This window comes from Gopherus flavomarginatus, chromosome 6 (assembly GCF_025201925.1).
Source record: "Gopherus flavomarginatus isolate rGopFla2 chromosome 6, rGopFla2.mat.asm, whole genome shotgun sequence".
Taxonomy (NCBI): Eukaryota; Metazoa; Chordata; order Testudines; family Testudinidae; genus Gopherus; species Gopherus flavomarginatus.
The window spans coordinates 125,537,499-125,561,383 of record NC_066622.1 but is presented as its reverse complement, the minus strand read 5'-3'; the positions used below and the strand labels follow the sequence as shown (position 1 = coordinate 125,561,383).

The 23,885-nt window shown below is 41.1% G+C and overlaps 1 protein-coding gene across 1 annotated transcript in view; it reads right to left on the bottom strand.

Moving 5' to 3' along the window:
* The window catches only part of SHTN1 (shootin 1), a 99,717-nt gene that overhangs the window by 4,340 nt on the left and 71,492 nt on the right, over positions 1–23,885 (bottom strand). The window contains exons 12-16 of the mRNA XM_050958994.1: positions 20,772–20,854; positions 18,529–18,638; positions 12,497–12,550; positions 7,660–7,786; positions 6,707–6,890 (exon numbers count right to left, since the gene is read on the bottom strand). Coding sequence (XP_050814951.1) covers positions 6,707–6,890; positions 7,660–7,786; positions 12,497–12,550; positions 18,529–18,638; positions 20,772–20,854 — 558 coding nt within the window. The remainder of the gene's footprint in view (positions 1–6,706; positions 6,891–7,659; positions 7,787–12,496; positions 12,551–18,528; positions 18,639–20,771; positions 20,855–23,885) is intronic.

Below are 23,885 nucleotides of genomic sequence, written 5' to 3'. Positions count from 1 at the left end.
ACTTTCAAGGACAGAAAAATGAAAGATTTAAATCTGTCAATATAAAATAGTTTAATGGACAAATCCAGTGATTAAGTCCAGTGTTATATTTTCTAATGTAAAAGAAGAATGACTATTCATTCACAGTTCATTTTACTAGTATTTCTTTCGTCAAATCCTTTACACAGCTACACCAGTTTGTCAAGACTGCTGTTAGGGAGTGTTATTGTTTAAATTATAAATCCCATTAAATATCTCACTCTTAACAGTTCAAATAGAACAGAAATTGGACATGATAAAGTTTCAGCCCAAGAGTAAATATATAGTCATTTTAAAAAGGCAAAGAAAATTCCATGCTTTGTCAAAAAAAATTAAAAAACTACCAACTTTCATTGCCACAAAGAAAGCTTGGGAGAGCAATTAGTGCATAATATGGTTAACTGCCTTTTTAAAAAAATATATTACTACAAATCCAACCGACTGAGAAATTTACGTCCAGCTCTATACAAAGCTTCTTTCCATTCAGAATTTTATTTTGGATGTCAAACTCAAATTATTAGTTGTGCAAATGTGTGTTGAAAATGGAAATATTCTCTGAGTTCGTATTTACATAACAATAATGCTTAAATCCGCACATATTACATTTTTCAAAGCGACTAAATGTTTCTAATCAATTATACGAAACCTAAATACATTTTTACATGATAAACAGTAATATAACTGACAGTCTAATATGTCAGCTCCCCTGCAGTTTCGAGCAGGAATACTTGTAATTTTAACATAAAAATACCCACATTAACACCGTGACACAAGCCAACAAAAGCAGTAAAACAAAGAGTTATGACTGACAATCCATCTGAGAACTAGTGCCACTGTGGCTTTTGCAATGATTCTGACCTTGGGGGCAGCTGCAGAATGACAGGACAAACTGAGGACCAGTTCTGTCAGCTCTGATGTGGATTTTCCTTTCTGTTACTGGTTTGCACTGTAACTTTAAGATTATTTAAATCTGATTTTCTGTTAATTATATCATTTTGTTATAGACATTAAAAGCCAAAGACTTCTAAATACATGTCTGGACAGAATCTTGATCATTTGCAAAAGTACAAGCCCAAAACGACAACATTAAGAGAATGAAAAAACAATGTTGAAACATTGATGTTTTGATCCCACATTTTGATGACATTAACACAATTCTACACTAACCATGATTTCAGGATTTCCCTATTAATTTACCACATCGAAGCAAAATCCCCTGAAAAAAAGTGTGTTACCCTCATGCAAAACTAAACACGGTTTGAAGCTTTATGATAGCTGTGGACTAGATTACCATCATATTGTGGGACACTGCAGTTTACACTACCTAGAAACCAAAACTGCGACTCAGGTTCGGTTTTGAGTGTTGTGGTAGCCAGGTCGGGCCTGAGAGACAAGCAGAGTGAGGCAATATGTTTTATTGGACCACTTTCTGTTAGTGAAAGAGAGATGATTTCCAGCTACGCAAAGCTTGTCTCTGAGACTTTGTTTGTCACGTCTACTAAGAAAAACTTCCCTACAACCTCTTCCAGAAACTAAGGTAAAATTCATTCCTCTACTACAAAACTTAAATTAATGGGCTTTATGCACAGAACTGAACAGGGTGTCAGTATGTGTGACATTTATCTCCCTCAATCCACAGGCAGGTGACAAGGCTGCAATGCAACTTTCCAGAGGTTACTACTCCAACCGTTGTGCCCTTTACAACTCCCTAAGACAGGGATTTGGGCCAAATCACAGATCAGTAACCTGTCTCCGGACCCAGCGACCCCCTTCTGCACCAGGCTATTTAGGGAAGCACAGGCCCACTGTAGCCATCTACAGAGGTGTGGCAGACATTAGCTGGCAAGTAAATTCACCCTTAGAGCGTGAGCATAACAAGTGCCGCAGAAATGCATATGAAAACATTTCAGAATCTGCAGCAGAGAAGTGAATAAAATGCGAAGGACTAAAGGCAAACACCCGATTTATTAGTACATAGAGTTCATAAAACCTTCTTTACACTCTAGTCCTTTTCAAATGTGAGTTTCAGGAATGTAGAAATTGCCACAGTAGATTAGAACAGTGGTCCAGCCATTCCTTTTTCCTATGTCTGACAGTTGCCAATACCAGGAGAAAGAAATCTTCTAACAGACAATCATAGAATACCTTGCCCATGTTGGAAGTTCTTTCCTAAACCTAGGCAGGTAGTAGTTAGCTACAAGGAATTTAACGCTCAACAGAACAGAATTTTTAGAAATACTCCATAATCAGCGGGCTGGATTTTCAAACCACCTAAAAACCATTGTCACTTTTATGCCTGCCGTAGCATGTACTTGAATAATCGGTGAAAGTCACTGAAATGGAATGGTTTTGAATATTGTTTCAGTTCAGCACTCTAATTTAGGGTATTTTTACTCATTATACAGACACAGACACATATGCAACACAAAAACACCATACACACACACACACACACACACAGAATCTATGTCAGCTACTTTTAAAAGTATTTGTTAAAAATAAGAAGATTCTAACTTCCAGAACATCCCATTGTCCTCCTCATTTTGTTGTTCAAGCTTAATTGTCCATGTTCAACCTGCACACGGAAAACCTTTGTAGCTGTGTCTCGCTGAGGCCGAACTGTTTCCTGCAGTGTCAGTAGACAATTCAGTGGTACTAAGATTACAGCTGAGAGAAGGAGAACAAATCCTTTAATTGTATAAAATCATCAGATTAAGCCTTCCCCTCTGTGTGGTTCATTCTGTTAACTGAGTCATCTACTGCCTGGAAACAAATGTTTACTAAGTGCAAAAAAAAAAAAAAAAAGGAAGAGCGAGGCACACCTTTCCTTTTTGTGTGTACACACCACGGGAGCCATGGGAACTCCCTTGGCTTCCAACCGAACACAACATTAACTAGTTTCTCTTGAGGAATTGCCATTAAATTAGACTCCTGCTGGGATAAATGTTTGAAAGGACAGTTGTATGGGGAGTCATCTTAAAGTTGAGCTAAGGCCCTCAATTTCTGTTTGTGACCCATTCCTTCCTTCGCCTTCCCCCCCCCCCCCGCCCCCAACCCGATGCCAAACCAGCTTATTAACAGCTTCTAGCCTTCACTTTGTTAACCAGTTGTATTGAAATCACTGGACTGATAGTGAAAAACAAAGCGTTGTACTCTGAACTAATTTTTCCAAATTCTGAAATATGATCAGTCTGTCTGTTTGCAGGGATGTTTTAGAACTGACTTGCACCTACTCACGTGAGGCCCAGTTCTAGAATCCTGGCTCAGACTGTGGAGCGCTTACATATATAAGAGTACTCCAGTTACTTTATTTTAAGTCACTATTGTAAGCACTTCTACTCAAGTAACTTTATTCACATGTTTAGTTCCATTTAAGACAATGAGTGAAATTTTGGCCGCACTGAAGTCAACGGCAAAACTCTCATTGAGTTCAGTGAGGCGTGAGTGTACTAGTGTCAGTAAATTATTCATGTGTTTGGATTGCAAGGTTGGGCCTTCACTGATTACATGATTCCCTTCTGCAATGGGACTACTCACATGAGTAAAAGCTACTCAACATGAGTAAAGGTTACAGAATTGGGCCTTTAATATTAGCTAACATTCTTTAAGTACCACTCGGACAATGAAGCAAAAAGCAATACACCATGCCGGACTGTTTACATGATTTTTTGATAGGGATGCTATAGATCTTTACATTTAAAATTAGAGCAAACCACAGAAAAACAGATTACATGGGAAGAGAGTTCCTGTAATTAGGGAACCTGTACTCTTGCATGGCAGGGTGCACTGTAGGTGGTCTGACAAAACACTGAAAACAATAATAAAGGTCAAACTTTTGTCAGTTTAAAGAAATGTAAATGGTAATGAGATGGATAAAGCCACTTATCTTGGGTGGGAAGGAAGGTGACAGTTGATAATTTGCTTGTACCTCTTGCTTAGGTGTCTGGTCAAAGCAGAGTGTTGTTTGTTTCTTACCAGCCTGGTTAATCAGGAAGTAAATCTAGGATGCTGCTTAATTACAGCATCAAGTTGTCAGCTGTGTTCAGCAAAATGATTTTGCCCTGACTTGAGTCCTCCTTCCGAAGCAACATACATTAGGGCCCAGGGCAGGAATCGGCAACCTTTGGCCCATGGCCCATGAGGGAAATTTGCTGGCGGATGGAGACAGTTTGTTTACCTGTAGCCAGGGCCCGCGCTTCCATTAGGCGACCCTAGGCGGTTACCTAGGGCACCAGGATTCGGGAGGCGGCATTTTGTGCACCCCACACAGGGTGCACAGGAGCTTCTGGTTCCGCTCCCATTGCGCTGCCAAAGAAGGACCTTCTGGCCAATGTGCCGTGGAAAACAGCGGCAGGCAACTGAGCGGCTCAATGACTGCCTCTGTCGCCTGTGGCATTTCGGCAGAGGGTCCTTCTTCGGCGCCAGGATGGGAGCGGAACTGGAAGCTCCTGCGCGCCCCATGGGGAGCACACAAAATGCCGCCCCCCGAATTCTGCCTAGGGCGCCAGAAACCCTGGAGCCGCTCCTGCCTGTAGCGTCTGCAGGTTCAGCCAACTGCAGCTCTCACTGGCCGCAGTTCACTGTTCCAGGCCAATGGGGGCTGTGGGAAGTGGTGCCCAGCACATCCCTCAGCCCCCATTGGCCTGGAATGGCGAACCACGGCCAGTGGGAGCTGCGATCGGCTGAACCTACGGACACTGCGGGTAAACTAACCGTCCCAGCCTGCCAGCGGATTTCCCTGATAGGCCGTCTGCCAAAGTTGCTGATCCCTGGCCTATGGGCTGCTCCAACTAATCCTGGCTGTGAACAACCCCAATGGACCAAAATGCCGTTAGGTATCAGTATGATGCAAGGCATCCTGACCAGGTCCTCTTTTCCCTCCCAGCCCAGCAGCACGAAGGGGGAACAGCACAAGAGTCCCTACACCACCTGTATTCCATTGGAGGATCCTCCTTGACAATAGCTTTGGGACGGTTCCCCCCATTAAGCCAGTTTACACCAATGGAACAGCATACCTCACTAGAGAACCTGGCCCACAGCATCTGTATTGGTGCATTAACAGAGAGATTAAAATTAAATGTGTCTTTTAGGTTCCTACAGAATAGGCAAACTGCAAAATAAATTAAGCTTCATATATGCTTTTATAGCACATAACAACTGTGACTGTCAACACAAGATCCTTTTCACTCTCAATTCACCACGCATTCTGCAAGACCTTGGGCCTTCAACTATTTCATTTCCTTTCTTGCAAATGTAATTTCCACTTAGTTTGGTGGAATAAAAGGTAGACAAAAGGTGATAAGAGTCACAGAATTTTCTGATTAAGATTATCTGTTCAAAATGGTAAAAATCTATAGACTAACAATGCAGAGTTTCTCAGAAATTAACTCACCTCTACTGAATTGACTCTGTTTCATGGTATTGGTTTAAAAAAAAAATACAGCTACACTGTTGAGGTCAAATTAACTCTTAAACAAATTGAAATCAGAAAGATACAGAGTAAGTATAGCTCATACTTCTGTTAAGGAGTCATATTGAATATATTTCAGTGGAGGAAGACACCTGATTGGAGAGGGAAATTTGCTTTTAAAGTTCAGTCAGGATTAAATAAAACGATGAGGCACAAAAAAGATATAAGGCCTTTCACTAAATAAAACACAAAACAAAAACCAAAGAGAGAGACAGAGATAAAAGCACCAACAAGAGAATAAAGCAAATACCAGTTCACCAAAAATATATCTGAATTGAATTTCCAGTTCATTTGTCCTGATTCTCCCCTTTGAACTAAGCCATGGAGACCTACAAGAATAGGTGTTCTTTTTCTACTGATGGAACAGGAAATCAGAGGTTTAATTAACCATGATTATAATATTCTGCTGATCTGATTTGTCTCACCTATTTCCTTTTTCTTTAAGTGACAGACTACCTGACAAACATCCTGGCAAGAGAACTAAAGCAAATCTGCAGACTAATTTCAAAAAGGGGTTTGCATTGTTATAAAACAAACTGATCCTCAACCGGATCCGTCTGAAATGTATATTTCTGAAGCAGGATTAACTCTTTGATGCTTAAATGGCACTTTGAAGCTTCAATCTGTTTACCAAAAGAATCCTCTGTCTGTTGTGCCAAAATAGTATCTCATTCTACATTTTCTTTCAGCAGCTAAATCCTGACTTCCGGATAGTTCGACAGGTCCATTTCCTGCTGGTAAATGTTATTCTGAGATTGTGAAAATGTGCATTCCTTTTGGTCCATTGAGGGCAAAAACCAAAACAAACACTTTTCAATTCGTCAGGTTTATTTGATACTAATGTTGGATTTACAAACTGGCTGTTTGTTTTTTAAAACCAAGAATACACTGCCCACATGCATCCCCTCTTCTTTATTGAGAATGGAGAAAACACCTCAAGTGAAACATTTTGCTATTCCTCAAAAAGTCCCATTATCTTTTTTGTAGCAAGAGATCCTGAATATCTCTGGGCAGTACCTTCACTGACTCTAGGATGAGAAGAGCTTTGTTATAATGGAGAGTTCAATCTCCAAGTGGGACTGCGAGATAACTTGTATGGGCTGTTACATATTTTACTTTTTCCTGATTAACCAAGTGATGTAAATGGCATAAATATACACCAGTGAAACAGGTTTGGCATTAACATATGATTGGATGTCCATATATAGCATTACTTACTGAAATGTAACCTTAGAACTTGCATTTCCCTTCATTTGAACAGACTCTTTGCCCGACTCAGGTGTTTTGGAGCTGAATTCTGCCTCCAGAGTTTTCTTGTTCAATGCTGTTTGTGCTGTACTGGATTCTGAACCTAACACTGGCATGGATTTGGATTCTGATGTGGCCAAGACTCCAGCCGGACCTAAAACCCAAACATAGTTTAGCATTTTTGTTACCTCTGCTTGTCATGGGTATTGAATCACAGATCAGCTCAATGTAATTCCAGTCACTTAGGTAGGTCAAATCAGTTCCTTAAAGGGTAGCTTCTAGTTCATGGAAAGTGTTGAAATGCATTCCATTTAGAATCAGCCTCTTTCTCTTCACAGTGTCAAAATGCAATGGCACAATGCAGCCAAGCCTAGGATTTAGAAGGGTCCCACAGGAACTACAGAACCTCAGCTGCTGTCTGAATTCACTCAGCTGAGAAGCATGGACTGGTGAGTATATTGAAGGTGTTAATGTTTCTCTTTTCTGCTATAAAAGGATATTTGAACAAAGCTTTAAAACCATTAAAAGCTGCCACAAATACTTGTTCTTTGGCGGGAGTGAATTCAAGATGGCAGCCGTAAGCTATCATTCCCCTATTTTGCATTAGTTTATGAAATACACCTTTGCAGGAAGCACAGAGTGGCAAAGTCAGTCCAAGGACTTCAGTAATGCTGCGTGAGCTCGGGAGCAGAAGGTTTATAAGGGTGTGTGGAGAGCACTGAGAGACATTTATACTAGAGAAAATCGCGATGGCAGAGTGCAGCTATTAAGGGGAAGTGAATCAGTTGGAAAGGAATTAGAGCTCTCCCAATTAACACTGGGTGATCCTGGAAAGGTCTTAAAGACAAAGTAATCTGGCGTTTAAATAGCTTTAAACACAAGTTCTATAAAACTCAACAGTAGGACTATGAAGGACAACTTACTACTGCTGTCTTGCTCGGCTGTCACCTTCCTGCGCCGTAAAATTCTTTCTAACTCAGTTTCATTGCTGTCTGTGTCTGTTTCAAGAGATTTTAAGCTTCTTGAACTGGTGGATTTGTTGAGTGTTTCCTGTAATAAGAAATATTCACAGAAGGTCATCAGAACACAGGCCCTTCCAAAACAGCAGATAAGGTCAAACAAGTGAAACAGGTATTGGAGATGGTAAGTGTTATCATTTACATTAAGTAACAGTTCTGCTTGGTCAGCACTATGAACCAGGAACTCCTGATTCTAATACTATCACAGAGTCCCTCTGGGACACTGGGCAGGGCACTTAACCTTTCTATCTCAATTTACCTATCAGTAAAATGGGGAGAACCATGATTACAGAGTGTTTGTGAGGCTTACTGGTCCATAATCAGCTCAGGAGGAGGCCCCTGGCAGTGGAAAATTCCATCTGTGGGGAAGCCTGCAAGGGACCTGGGCTGGCCAAGAAGCGGGTAGTGCTGGCAAGGGAGAGATTATGTCTAGGTAATTTACCACATCCCCTGAACAGACTCCACAAAGCCCTGACCTCAAGCTAACGATGCCCTTTCTTGGTGATTCCCACTCTCTAGTAAGAAGTCAGGCTAGCTCTGAGTGGGTAAATCTGGTGGAGTATTTCTAAAGCGCTATGTAAATGCTAAGTATCATTACTGGAACAAACCCAACTATTTACAGAAATACTAAAATACTCCCCTGTTAAAGCTGTGAGGATCTTAACAAGATTTTACAAGAGGAATATCTTGTTAGTAACAAACCTTCTCTATTAGCTGAATGCCAAAGAATCACATTTAATTGATTACTACAGCATGCAACCTTTTCTAAATGAAGCTCACTCCCAGGAGACACCCAGTGTCTCACAAATCAGCATGCTAAACTGCCCTACTAACCAACATTAGAGCAGGTTCATTTAATTTACAAAAAAAAAATACCCACTATGCTCGTGCTGATCTCACAAATCCTTCAGTGCCCACTAAAAACTTAAGTATTTCCATAGGCCTGGCTGTGTCTTTTGGTGGCACTATCAGATCTCTGGTTACTACTTCCTTTTAGCATGCACAGAATACAGATCAACGTCACCGCTGCCTTATACTGAGACTAACACTTTTGTAGACTCTGGTTAGGCCAAAAGGCAGGGTCTTATTTTACAGCCCTCCTAAGAAAAAGTCTTCCTAAGCTGAAACCCCTAAAAATGCTGCCACTGGAATTTTAACTGGCACAAAGCAAGCTCAGTATGCTCCTCCAGTCTGGCTGCAGTTACACTGCCACCTTGTCAAATACCAAATTGACTGTAAAATTGCCCTAAATGTTTATAAATGGAGCTCAAAATTTGGGACATGTATTTATTGCTGTCTCTCTCTGAGCCTCACCATCGTTTGTGACCCTTGTAAGGCCTGTTTGCTGACAGTTGCAAAAAACACATTTAGAGTCCCACACAGCATGTTTCCAGCAGTGTATCCCCGCCCAGATCAGGCTAAGTCCAAAATGCTGTGTCAAAAAACCAAAAAGCAAAAAACAAACCACCATCTCAACAACCTCCTTACCAACAGAATCTTTCATATGGTACATGGGCCTGATTCTCGTAAGTGGTGGATATGCTGAAGTGGAGTTGTGAGAAATCATCTAATACACTAAGTTTACCCATGAGGATGTAAAGCTCATTTGCATGAAAGCAGCAATATGCATTTATTCACTGTTGAACTGTGTTACTAAGTGAGAATTAGTTGTCAAAAATTATTATTAAAACACGGAAATCCAGCTCATTCCTCGCAATATTACACACATGTGACAAGAAAGAAGGTTACATGTATTCTTTCCAGACGTTTATAACTACACCACTCTCACTGTAGTATCTCAGTGCCTCCCACCAAGTTAAAAAGAAATTCACCAGTGGCAATGGCCTTAATTTTTTCCCTGCTTTCTTCTGATGGAGTCTAGGGTACTCTCTCCCTACCCCATTTCCTTCTTCTTTTCTCCTCCAAATTCCTTTTCTCTTTTTCCTCCTGCTTGTTTTTACCTCCTTTTGTTCCTCCTCTTGCTTCTCCCTCTTTTGCTAATTTTAGTTGCATCTGTGAGAAAGCCAGGCCAAAAGAGTGAGTGTACAAACACTTTGAGGCCTGTGGTCATACAGATATCCTCCTGCAGGAGCGGCGCCAGGGTTTTTGGCGCCTTAGGCGCAGGGCCGGCTCGCCGGTCCCGCGGCTCCGGTGGACCTCCCGCAGGCGTTCCTGCAGACAGTCCGCTGGTCCCGCAGCTCCAGTAGACTGGCCGCAGGCGTGCCTGTGGATGCTCCACTGGAGCCGCGGAACCAGCGGCGTGAGGTCCACCAGAGCAGTCTGCTGCCCTCCCAAATCTTGGTGCCCTAGGCGACCGCCTAGGTCACCTAAATGGAAGCGCCGGCCCTGCCCTCCTGTATGAATGCAAAGTCTTGGACCTGTTGTGAGGAAAGCCTGGTCTTGAACTGTCATGAGATTCTCACTGAAGTTGATAACTTCACAGCATCTCACAATTACTCCCAAAAGGCATCATGTATCCTTTTAAAGAGATATGGGCAGAAATTAGTCTTGTGGGAGTCCACAAGAGAACATTCTGAAAGTGGAGTTACCTGGCTCTGATCTCTGGGACAACATGACCAATATCATCTGTTCCTCGGCCCTGCATTGTGCAAATCATTGCTAACCAGTTGAGCTTATGGACCTTGAGTTGGTTGCTCGCTATTTTAATAATAATAATAATAATTGGAGAAATATGTATCTCCAGAACTGGAAGGGATCTTGAAAGGTCATTGAGTCCAGCCCCCTGCCTTCACTAGCAGGACCAAGTACTGATTTTGCCCCAGATCCCTAAGTGGCCCCCTCAAGGATTGAACTCACAACCCTGGGTTTAGCAGGCCAATGCTCAAACCACTGAGCTATTCTTCCCCCTATTTTGAGACAGCACACAACTGATATCTTCAGCTCAGTCCAATTCACTCTCTTCTATGGATCCATTGCTCCCACGGCACAATTTTCTGATATGGTATTGCCTTCCTACAGCGTTCCACGACAGGCATGTGCAATTGTTACTTACTGTCATGGCTGCCAGGAAAAGTTTGGACTCCAGGAGTGGTGTATTTCTTCAGAGAGTAATCGGTGAAAAGATACAAGATACAGTGTTGTACATGTACACTCAAGAACGGGGGTATTAGATTGCAAAAGCAAACAGCAGCTTGTAAGTCACAGAGGCAGCACTACTTCCAGGACTCCATCAAAACAGCTTGTCCCTCAATAAATTAAAATATTTTACTTTGCAGCTATTCTGAAATTAACTGAGCTGGGGCATTGTTAATGAGTAATAGTCCCCGGCACTGTACTAATGTTACGGACCTAAAAGTAAACCAAAGAACTGAGTTGCTTTCCTTGAACTCTGCAATTTACAGAATGAGCATAAATGTGTTTATAACAATTATATGGAGGTCTGCATGGAATGCACAATTAGCACAGTAACAACAAACATGTAAGTATTTATTTCTTCAGTACTCACCCTCATGTTTGTCATCTGACTGTGCATAATGATTAGTCTCAAGAATAGACTAGAATTTAGTTTATATAACACCTCTCATACTCTAAATATGCTGAAAAGTTACAAAAAGCTCTGAGCTAGATACTGATAGCACAGCGATCATGGGTCTCCTCTTGCTCAGATTGAAATCAATGGCAAAGGACACATTGAGTTCAGTCGTGAAGAAGCAGCCCTTGACAGCAAATGCACCAGCCATTACGTACACTGCAATAGCTCACTCACAGCCTTGGACAACAGAAGTTAGCTCCTAACGGAATGCTAGCCAGGACATCAGGGTGATCCTCCAGTCTCTTCACAAAGGTGCCACTGGATCTTTAACTTGCAGCTAAAGAATAATTTCTGCCAAAGATGGACAGAACTACCTCCAGTTTAATGTTACCCCAAGATTGCCACCGCTGCTGCAAATTCCTCTTTCTCAGCACATCACACTGGGGGGCTTGAACTCAAAATCTCCTGGACTAGAAGAGAGTAACCAGGTAAGCCAAAGATGGTGGCATAAAATATTGTTCCCTGTTTTAAAATACCATAGTAATGGCCCCTAACACTGCAGTAGCAATGCTGTCAGCTGGAGTATTTCGGACCACTGCTGTACAATACTATAGTATATACTAATAAAGGTTATGTAAATCCTAGCATAGATTGTTAGGAACTGCAACATTGTCTATTAAGCACATGTACAATAATATTAACATATTATGGATAAAACCCTGGGCTCACTGAACTCTATTGCAAAACTCCCATTGGCTTCAATGAGGATAGGACTTCACTCTATGCATGTGCTGAAGTTACACCTCAACTTTTAACTCTCAGGCCTAGAGAACCCAAGTAGGAGAAGCTATGTTGATTTGACTCTTATTCAATACAATTCAAGCATCTATTCAGGAGAAGCAGCTACTGAACATGTATAATGTACAGTGTAAGTACATTACAAAACAGAAATAAGCTGAACACATTTTGTTAAAGATGAGCAAAATATCAACATAACTGCTTTATTTAGTGACAATCAAATACATATATGTAACTATATATGTGTATATATTTATATGAATAAATACAGATAGAAAGATAAAAGAGTGTTCTAGGTTTTTAGATATCTATATCTATTCAGATATCAAGAAAGAGGGAGTCAGAGAAATCTCTCTTCGACTCTATTTATATCTATCCATCCAGCCTCAAAATGTCCTCTCATCTCACGTGAAAAGAGAACAACAGAATGTAAACACCATGTGTTCTTACCAGTATTCCCTTGAGTTCCTTCACTGCACTATCAGAGGCTTTTGGTTCTTCCGGCTGCAATTAAACAAAAACACACACACAATCAAATCTGATTCTGCAAATACTGACTGTGCAAGATGTGTGTGTTTGTTTAGTATTGTATTTTAGGACAAACACCACATGAATCTGCAATGGGTTTGTTGGCAAGGCCTATGTAAATTTATTAACATTTAAAATTGCTAGTATTTCCAAAAATATTCCAATGCTTGGAAAGATATTAACTAGGAATTAAGGAGAAAATTAAATAACTTGAATTCTAGCGAGTGTACTTTAGTAAATTGAATATTAACATTTCAGCATAAAAACATATTAAATAAAATGAATGCAACAGAACCAGGGAGTTCACATAAAGTCCCTTTTTTACTACTGCTCTCCTTCATTCCCCACTTCTCCCACCGCTCCCACACCACTAGAGGCAGGACAGATGTGGAAGGGAACTGGGGAGGGGCAGCCTTCTTTTCCATCTCAGAATTCTCCCCCCAGTGGGGGTGGGGAGAAGGGAACATGGGAATTTAGAGACAGCTACTGTGAATGGCAACCATGCAGCAATACAAGAAGGTGCAGCAGGAGTCTTCTTGCTCCATCCTCTGCCCCATACTGTTCATATTAACAAAGACTATTGATTATGTCAAACCAGTGCCACATCATTGTAGAACCCCTCCCTCTATAGCCGCTTGCAATGTCCCCACTCTTTTTCCAGGCTGTCTCATGCTGCCCTGGCGACAACTTTGAGTGCTATTATGGGAGTGGACAGTGCTCAGCACCCTGCAGGACTGGGCCCAGCGCTCTCACTGGGAGATGCTGGTTCCCTGCTTTTCTTAGGATCAGGCCTGCTGGGAAGCAGCAGTAAAATGGCAGCTTTCATTCAGACTCAGCAGAACAAAATCAGCAGGTTAGAGTCTATTAACTGAATAGCATCTACCCCTTGAAATATATCTGAGTATTAGGGTTTGGTTCTTTTAATTTTTTTTTAAAACAATAAATATTCATAAGGTTCTCTAGGATACTAATTTCTGCTCTTTTCCTTTCAAGGTGCATAAATCTAATTATTTTAATCTCCTTTGCCAAACAATACATTTCAATGAATGTGAATCCCTTTGTGTGATTATATTAGTGAGAGCAAGGGACGGGTGACCGTGAAAACGAGTTAGTCACAGTTAACAATGACTGCCCCTGCCTACCCACCCTGCAGGGAGCAAATTGGAACAACAGATCCAACTGCTATCCAGCTGCACTCTACCACTGCATTAATTGCTTGAGGTATTAAGGTTCATCTACAGTATTTCAGCCCAAGTACCTTTAGTTCCCTTGAAGTCAGAGGTTAGAGGACAGTCAGCCAGTGCTGAATGAAGGCAATGCAAGGCCCCAGGCACAACTCTACATACAGGTCAGGAGAGGGCTCACTATACTGTAACTCAGATCACCCGACACCACCTTGGTTGTTACTGTGACTCTGGCAGACCAGGTGCCAGCTCATGCCAAGGCCCCTAGGTCTCAGTGAACACTGACAATTGCAGAGCTGGAAACTAATCTGGCTCACCTGTGTATTAGCATTGTTAAAACTGATGTTAATTTTATAAGGACGTGTTTAGACTTTATGCAGTGCTCATAGGATACTGCATGTATTGATCTCACCTATAACATCTGTACCCCATGGTGTAAAGTTTATCGAGTGTTCGCATTATACATCTCCATAACTGCGTATCTAACTAAACAGGAAAGGAGCATTAATTAATGTAAAGTGCTGGTCCCCCACACAAGAAGCCGCACTGAAACCAAATGAGCCATTGTGAAACAAAGACTTTGCTGATTGCCCGACATACACCCATGAAGAGAAGACAGGTGCAAATACTTGTCCCATGAGCAGGGCCAGCTCCAAGGTTTTTGCCGACCCAATCGGTGGAGAGAGAGAAAAAAAGAGAAAAAAAAAAGCAATTGGCAGCAGCTCCACTGCACCACTTTCTTCTTTGGCGGCAGGTCCTTCCCTCTGAGAGGGACCGAGGCACCAGCCGCCGAATTGCCACTGAAGAGCCCAACGTGCTGTCCCTTCCCCTTGGCCGCCCCAAGCACCTGCTTGCTGAACTGGTGCCTGGAGTCAGCCCTGCCCAAGAGTTTGAACTCTGGGGGAAGGACATAAAAATCCCTGACCAGAAGGAACTGTATCACTATGCTGCTTGGAATTTGGAGATGGAAAGGGAGCTCCAAGCTGCTAAGCTTGGGTTAGCTCTAAAGAACATAGAAAGCCTGCATATCGCAGCAACTTCTATGATGTTCTGGAACCTAAAACTGTAACTCATTATGTTTACCTGCTTTAACCTTGTAAATAATTGTCATTTCTTTTTCTTTGTTAATAAACCTTTAGTTAGTTTATTATAGGATTGGCTACAAGCGTTGTCTTTGGTGTGAGGTCTAAGATGCAACTGATCTGGGGTAAGTGACTGACTGGTCCTTTGGGACTGGGAATAACCTGAATATTGTGATTTTTGGTGTAAGGGACCATCTATCACAAAGGCACATTTGCTTGGGTGGCAAGATAGACCAGAGTACTCAAGGAGACTTTCTGTGACTGCATTGTTAGACTGCTATAGTGCTTGTTACTTGCTTGGTGAAATCTATGTATAGGACTCACTACCAATTTGGGATTTATGCCTTGCTTCTTGACAGTCTGCCCTGAGGTTGACTCCAGACAGCTTGAAAGTCATAATATGTATCTAAAAGATATCTTGTAAGGTATCCTATGTAAACTAGTGACGTGCTGGTCAGGAATACATTGCATGAGATATGTATGGATTATGTGCAAAGAGTTATGTATGTGTGCTGGGAATATGTTCTTAAAATGTTTTAGAGGCAGTGCATAAATCATGCTGGCCCTAGACAAAGGACTGTGGACTTATCTGTCTCACTGGCTTGATTACAGGCAGAAGATGATGAAAGTATACTTATGTATAAGGTAAACAAAGCAATCAAGCTAACAAGCAGCAGAGGAAACAGCTTATAAACACGCTAGGGCACAGAATCTATACGCCCAGCAAGTCTTCCTAGCTCTTGAGGCAGCAAAATAGAAAGAGGAACAAAAAGACATTTTAGTTATCCATCTCATAAGGGACAAAGGGGACATCCGCTTCTGACTCTATGAATGTGGGAACCTCTGACCTGGAGGGCTGGAGATACTGGTAACCTGATATGACTAAGAAAACTGCTTAAGCAAAGATTGTAACTTGCTAAGATTAAGATTTAGCCACTAGAAAGTGTGTTTTGTTTGTAACCATACCTGTCTTCTTTCTTTTGCTAAGTATCACTTCAATCTCTGTTCTCTGTTAATAAACATATTCTTTGTTTTACTATAAACCATCTGAGTACTGTTATATTGAAGTAAAGAGTGAGTCCTCAGCTAGCCTAACAGGCTAGTGTGTGCACTGTGTCTTTGGAGGCAGCAAACTTGACTGTGAGCATCCAGAGAGAGGGACTGGACACTGTAAAGACACGTCTCTGGGGACCTGCGGAACTGGTGTTCCTGCAAGGGAAAGATTAGCCTGGCAGAGGATCGGGGGGGGAGGGAGGATGTTTGTGAGGCCGCCAGAGTGGTATGGCATGGAACTGACACACAGTCTAAGCTCAAGCAAAGCTCTCTCTTGTTGAGGCAGAGTGGTAACACAGTGGCTTATAGCTCTGGGTGCCCTGAGGAAAGTGTCACAGGGTCCCTCAAACCCCACAAAGGGGTAGCAGGGCTACAGCCAAGCAGGGGGCTTGATTTGCATTGGCGATGGGTGTGGACTCAGACAGCTTCTGTGCCTTCAGACATCACTGTACTGGTTACATCTAGGTCATGCTTTCTTTACAACATGAAGACTAGAAATATAATTTCTTTTAATGAAAGCTGGAATTCGATGTCACCAGAAGACTCTCCGAGCTAAGGCTATACGTAAGAACCTGAAGGATCTGGGCCTTTATCTTAATGAACACTCTGAGATCTGATCATCCTGCAAACACTTATGGTTACAAAGACCTTCTCACATTAGTAGTCCCACTGCGTTTCAAGTTACTCGTTTGTGTAAGTGCAAAATTGTCAACCCAATTATTCAAAAATCATGAGTAAGGTCTTAAAAAAATAATCAAGAGATCTTTTAAAAATGTTTGGCTTAAAAATTCAGAGGCATCTTGGATTCATTGTATTTGTAATCTAGTTTCTGAGCTTCTCCGTTTCACTTGGGATTATATTTTCAAGCTCACCTCTGCAACCATAAGGACTTTAAATGTACTTTCTAAAAAACACCAAAACAAAACATCAGTCTCTCACGTAATCCCATGACTCCAGGAGCTGTACTTTTATGAAAAAACACCAAGAATCACATGAACTGTGACAACATCACAAGAGCTGGAAAGACTCTCAGCATTTATAGGATCAAACTCTTTCACAGTAGTGAAAAAGCTTTACTTTTTGGCACAGGGCTAACTTTTCATTTATTTTCTTAAGATAATTGCTACTTTAATCAAGAGAAGATATACTTAGTTTAAATGTAAACATTTGAAAACCACTACCCCACTATCTTACTTTTGCATGCAGGCTATTTCAAGCTTTTATGCAGACATTAAAAAAGACTTTGCTGCAGATAGGTTCACACATTACTGCTGTGTCTTGCATAAGGGGAAAGAAAAAATACTGATGACATAGAAAGTACACTAGTTTGTGTTGTTGAAGGATCAAGTCTTTTGGAACATTTCCTTTACATAACCCAATTACATTCCTTTTCAGATTGTTATTTTTGTTCAGTTTCCTTATTGTTATGTTTGCTTAGGATTTCTAAAAGAATAGCCTCTATTGTACTGTTAGGCTTGAGAAGGTACTCTCTTTTAGTTCCAATCTGTATCAAGACAAATGCACCCAAGACCTTTCTGGACACTTCAAATACCAAAAAGATATTGTGAATTTGGAGACAGTTCAAGAAGGATCAACAAAAATGATTTAAGGGCTGGAGGAATAACATGAAGACAAAAATAGTGCAATATTTATAGCTGGACTACATGATGACTAAGGCCTCTATCTTCAAAAGTGACTCGTGATTTTCAGTGCTCAGTTTGGGAACCTAGAAACTGAGGCACACAAAAATCACTAGTCACTTTTGAAAACTCAGGGTTGAGTGTGTACATGTGCACACTTGGGCATAGAGGGAGGCACAGCAAGTGTATAACAACATTTGAAGACTATCGAGGCGGAGGGGGGAAATCATAAACTTGAGGTCTGTTAGATTGGCTTCCTAAGGAATTGAGCCATTGCTTGACTCATTTAAAATTGCACTAGACAAAACTCTGGAGAACAAACAGTCAGAGAAAATCGTACGCTAGCAGTGAGATGAATGAAATGACAAAGTAACTTATTCCATCTCTAATTTCTGTGATTCAACAACAGCTCTTCCTGATTTCCTTTTTAAAATTACATCTTGTTTTGGAATCACTGCCTTATTTTTGTACCTTCTCTCAATTATTTTCTCCTCCTTCAATCTTTTAGGCTGAATGGTGCATAGTCCAGCAGTTAAACCCACTACTTTACCTTATTCTGGCCAAACAACAAGCAAAGGAAAAGAGAAAAAACAAATTGTGCCCTGAGAAATGTATTATGGTACATTTCATTTGTTTTCAGCATACATTACAGTACCAGGCAGGGGGGCTCCAGGCCCCAGCACGCCAAGCGCGTGCTTGGGGCAGCAAGCCGCGGGGGGCGCTCTGCTGGTGCTGTGAGGGCGGCAGGCAGGCTGCCTCTGCGGTTTGCCTGTGGAGGGTCCGCTGGTCCCGCGGCTTTGGCACGCCTGCGGGAAGTCCTCCGAAGCCGCAGGACCAACAGACCCTCCGCAGGCAAGCCGTGGAAGGCAGCCTGCCTGCCGTGCTTGGGGCGGCAAAATTCCTAGAGCCACCCCTGGTACCAGGCTAATATTGTTCTATCTTCCTCCAGTGTAAGACTAAACACACAAAGAAACCAATGTTTAATTATTCCAAACCTTTGTCTTAGATCTGCTTGACTGATTAACTGGCCTTAGGTGAACCCCCTTTTTAATTCTATCCATCATTTCTTCCACTGCTTGTCTCTTGAGGTCTTTTACTTCTTCCCCTGTTCATAAGGTATAGATAGTGTCAAGTTAAAGATACTAGATATTAAGAAGAAACATAAAGAAAACACGTTTTAAAGAGATATATTATAAAAATAAGTAACATTCATCACATGCTGCAAGTTATAAATAGTTAGTAATTTAGTCATGAAAATCAATGATCAAGCAACAATTAACGTGCAATGCAGATAGTTGTATAATTGAAAAAACTCATGTCAGTGAGAGCAGGTAGAATATATACACACTATATATAATCCAAACTTTCATCCTCTCTCAGTTTAGCTGTATTATTAATGTAAATGAGAACTAAATTTAAACATATTTTTTTTTTTAAACTCAAATCTTGGCTGTTATGGGGTTTTCCCACAGGACCTCCTCTGTCCCAGCCCTTAGCTCCCCCTGCCCTAGAGAGGCACCCCTTACATCACTTTAAGGTATGTCCAGATGGAGATAACATGATCTACATGCTAGCAGAAGTCAGAAGAATCTACTTTGTATCTTTTTACAGAGTTGTAGCACCTGGATTTAGGATGACTCAGGAACCTCACAACCATATGCGGGATCCTATGGACAGTGCCTCAGTTGCTGTAAAGTGTTACAGCCCCATTGCCTTCAACTGAACTACGACAAATTTACACAAGTTGATGATCTGGCCCTCAACCTTTCCATCCTGTTATAGTCAGATCATTATTTATTTATTTTTTATATTATCATAGCACCTAGGAGCCCCAGTCATGGACCAGGACCCTAGGTGCTTTACCAACAGAAGAAAAAGATAGTGCAGTATATAAATTCAGACCTGGAACCAGGGGGCTGATCCTGAGCAGTTGGAGATGCAGGTCTAATTAGCAACCCTGGTTAAATCAGGAGGTCAGATTCTGATCTCACTTAAGCCATTGTAAATGGAAACAATCCCATTGGCTTCATTAGAGTTAGTCAAGATGGTCAAGTCAATGATGCCTACAGATGAGGCAGTATCAAGGCTCCGATTCAGCAAGATACATAAGCACGTTTAACTTTAAGCAATGGGGCTAATCAGTGTGCTAAAAGTTATGGGCGTGCTTAAGAATCTTGTGAATCCGTGCCCAAAAGTCTTAAAAGCAAAAAAAAACAGAACTAAACAATGTGGCATTGATATAAAAATGAAAAACCTAAATACCACCAAGGGATCTGGCTTCCAAGAGACCCAACAGCAGACCTGGTACAGACCTGTGAAATGTTCAAGTAAAACCAAAAGTCCTATCTGATGAAGGTGAGCTTTTCACGCTAGCATATTTATGCACTAGAAGACATGACTAAAACCATGTAATTGCACCATACAAAAACGGCCAACCTAATTAAGAGAGACAGATGGAGAAATATGGTCAACACTATTAAAATCTGCTGTAGTGCCTAATAACAGGAATTTTAAGTAGACCCTCTCTCCTGGTAACACTGAAGATCCACAGAAGGGCAGTTCCTATACTGTATATCAATTTAATGCCAGGCTTTAATTTCTCAAACAGTCTGTTTTAAATGTAAAAGCTTAATCGGCTGTGAGGAACAGGAACCACTCATTGTAAGTCCTTAACAAGGGTCAAAAGAAGCCTGCAAGTTAGATACAACCACTAGAGCAAGAGAGACCTTTCCTGTTCCTCAGTTACCCTAGCTGTAAAACAGGAACAATAATACTTCCTTTCTCCTACTCTGCCTTGTCTATTTAGGCCATACAGTTACACACAATGAGAAAACAGTAACAATCCCGCAAATAATTACCTATGTGCTTTCTTTATGTGCATAAGAATTAATGGGACTACTCACTTGCATAAAATTAAGTTTGGGTGTAACTGTTTACAGGACTGGGGTCTTATAATGTATGTTCTTCAGGGCAGACACAATCTCTTACTATGGGTATGCATAGCACCTAGCACATTTGGCCCTCCATGTGCTATCATCATATTATTACGAACAGATGGTAACAATTATTAGTCTTTACTAACCTGTTTTGCATTATAACTGGTGCCAGAGGTGAATACTTCCAAAATGGGTGGGTTGTTGAAAACTACATTTTTAATTATTTTTTTTTTATTTCACAGAAATATTGTTTGAATTTTCTAACAACTGATCCACACTGCTTGAAATAGGATGAGCCATACCTGATTCTTGCTGAGGAGCTCTCTCTTTTTTGCTCACACTGCTGCTAGGATGAGACCTCTTACGAATCATGGACATAAGGGACCTTTTCAGGACAATTAAAATGAAGATAGTCACACTGCTTTCTCTTATGAGCAACATCTGTACTTTTAGCATTGACCCTGAACATACATCATATATTGTAAAACAAGCTAGCATTGAACGCTTGCTTCACTGATTTATAGTTCTCCTATTTACAAAAGAGGCGTTAACCATTTCCATGCAGAGACAGAGGTGAAGCACCCCTACAAATACAAAGATATTATTTACTTTTCTTGTATTATTGCCAGGCTTCATGCAGAAACACTTAAGATCCGAGTATTAAAAGGTAATATGGCATTGTGACATGTAAGAAATTAAAGCCCTCCCGCACAACAACAAAAAATGAAGGATTGCACATATTAATGTCAAGCATTATTCTCCAGAGGACATTGCGAGAGGGTGGTCATATCACTCCCGCATTTTTCAATGAATATTTGTTGGCCTACATTTACCAGATCAAAAGAAAAAGCAGAGCCTATGTGTTGTGTTCAAAATAAATAAATTTAAAAAACCACCATGATATGCACTGTGAAATAGATACCTTCAGGCTAAGTATGCCACCAGAATTTAGGGGTTATTTTTAAAATAAAGGTTTACAAAACTTACGACCAACAGAAGTGTTTCATTCCATTGATAAAAAAAACATAAAACATTCCTCTGTAGTGTTTGCAAAACAAGCACTTCACCATTATCCTAACACATGAAAACTAAAAATGAAAAACTAGAAACTGATCAGAAACAAAAAGTGAAACTGACCAGTCTATTTTCATTGTCCAAGTTGAAAGAGAAATGCAAAGAGGAAACAGCCACCCTATACAATTCAGAGAAAATTCTCTCTTTAATACTCTTTCAGTTTTAGTTTAAGTTATTAGTAACACAGAGGGAATTTCACATTTAAAATCGTGTCTTTGAACTTGGCAATGTACCCTTTTATCAAAAACACTGTAAAGGTGTTTACACTGCTACATAATCTTCTATGGCTAAATTTTATCTGTATATTCCTCATATACTATAAGAACATATCCCAAGAATACTTCAGAATAACTTTTTTTTTTCCCAGTCAAGGAGACTTCCATACAAAGAAATACAGTTTCATTAAATAATATTGATTTCTTATTAAGGTACAATAATTTACATCTGGTTCACGTCAAGTTTTGAAATACCCATTTATCTTTTAATAATCATAAGTTGATGATGAATACTCTATTTATACTTATTATTGCTGTCTTTTTTTGAACTACCTGTCATGGCAGCTGTAGCATGCACGTGTGTTTGTGTGCATGCGTGTGTGTGTAATTAAAAATAAACTTCTGAAAAGAACCCACTTACTGCCCCTATTAGTCATTACAGATTTTTTTTCCTGGCAATCTGTGCTGTTACATAATACGCAAGTTCTTTTGGTTCTACGGACAGTACTCCAGAGATGATACATTTAGGAATGATTGCAGACAGTCTATTTCATCTTGTTTAATTGTTCGAAGCCTTGAAAAATCTCTTTATGAGAGGCAGACATACTAAATCCAGCCCTTTTGCTTGCAGAGAGTACCCTAACAACAGTGATTCGGATAAGCACTTCTCTAGGTCACACAGGAGTCTATAACTACAGCTATCAGATAAACAGGAAGAACAGCCTTCCAAATTCGGATCAAAGAGGTATCCCTTCCTACCCCAAAAATCGCTGTCTAAACAGACCAATGAACTTGAGTACTTCTTGGAGGTGTCAAAGTTAGACTCAGGACTCACAGTTTGTCAGACCACTCTGTTTTATTAGCACAGCGCTCTGCTAATAACACCCAGATAATGTGAGCAACATTCAAGACACAAACTATCTTATTTATACAGATAAAAGGGCGAGCACTTAACAAGATAACAAAGGAAGCAGAATCCGATAAGATTACCTGGGCTAGGCATGCATATCTTATTTCCTTACTAACTATTACCGATCTTCTGTTAATGTTTTGCCATTAGCACCCTTGTTTATGCCTAATGTTTCTTTTCCTGGCACCTGTATTTCAACATTTCTTATTTCTGCTTAAAGGTACTGTGGCAAATTGCCGGTACTGTTATGCTGGGTCTCACGCTGTCTCTTCTTTGGGGAAGGTTCAGGGCAACATTGCTTGCCTCTGAATCAGTCCACTTTACTATCTCGGGGCCTCAAGCTTTTATCAGATCTGTCAATGGCCCTGCTCTTGTGGCAAAATGAGGGATGAATCTCCAATAGTATCCTACTATCCCTAAAAATGCTCTGACCTGCTTTTTGCAGATTGGTCAAGGCCAATCTTGTATCGCCTCCACTTTGTCTCATTGGGGTTTTACCAAACCTTTCCCTACTACATGCCCGAGGTATCTGGCCTCAGCTAGTCCTATCATGCACTTGAGAGGGTTAGCAGTGAGACTGGCCTTTCGCAGGGCACCCAGCACTGCATCTACTTTTTCTAGGTGCGTTTCCCAGTCAGGGCTATGTATGACTATGTCGTCTAGTTAGGCGGCGGCATACTTGGCATGGGATCGTAGTAACCTATCCATAAGTCTTTGGAATGTTGCAGCGGCCCCATGGAGTCCGAAAGGGAGGACAGTGTATTGAAAGAAGCCATCAAGTGTAGAGAAGGCAGTCTTTTCCTTGGCATCCTTGGCCAGGAGAATTTGCCAATATCCTTTGGTCAGATCCACAGTGGTTAGGTATCGGACCTTGCCTAAGTGATTAACCAGCTCGTTAATGCATGGTATCGGGTAGTCATCGAAGCGGGATACTTCATTCAATTTCCGGAAGTCGTTACAAAACCTCAGGGTGCCATCAGGCTTGGGGACTAGGACGATCGGACTGGACCACTGGCTGTGGGATTCTTCAATGACCCTGAGTTCCAGCATCTTCTTCACTTCCATCCTAATTTCTTCCCTTTTAGCGTCCGGTATTCGGTATGGTCTTATCGTCACCCTTACTCCGGGGCTGGTGACAATATGATGTTGGACTAGTGTCGTTCGGCCCGGTTGTGTACAGAATACGTCCTGGTTCCGGTGGATCATTTCAATGACCT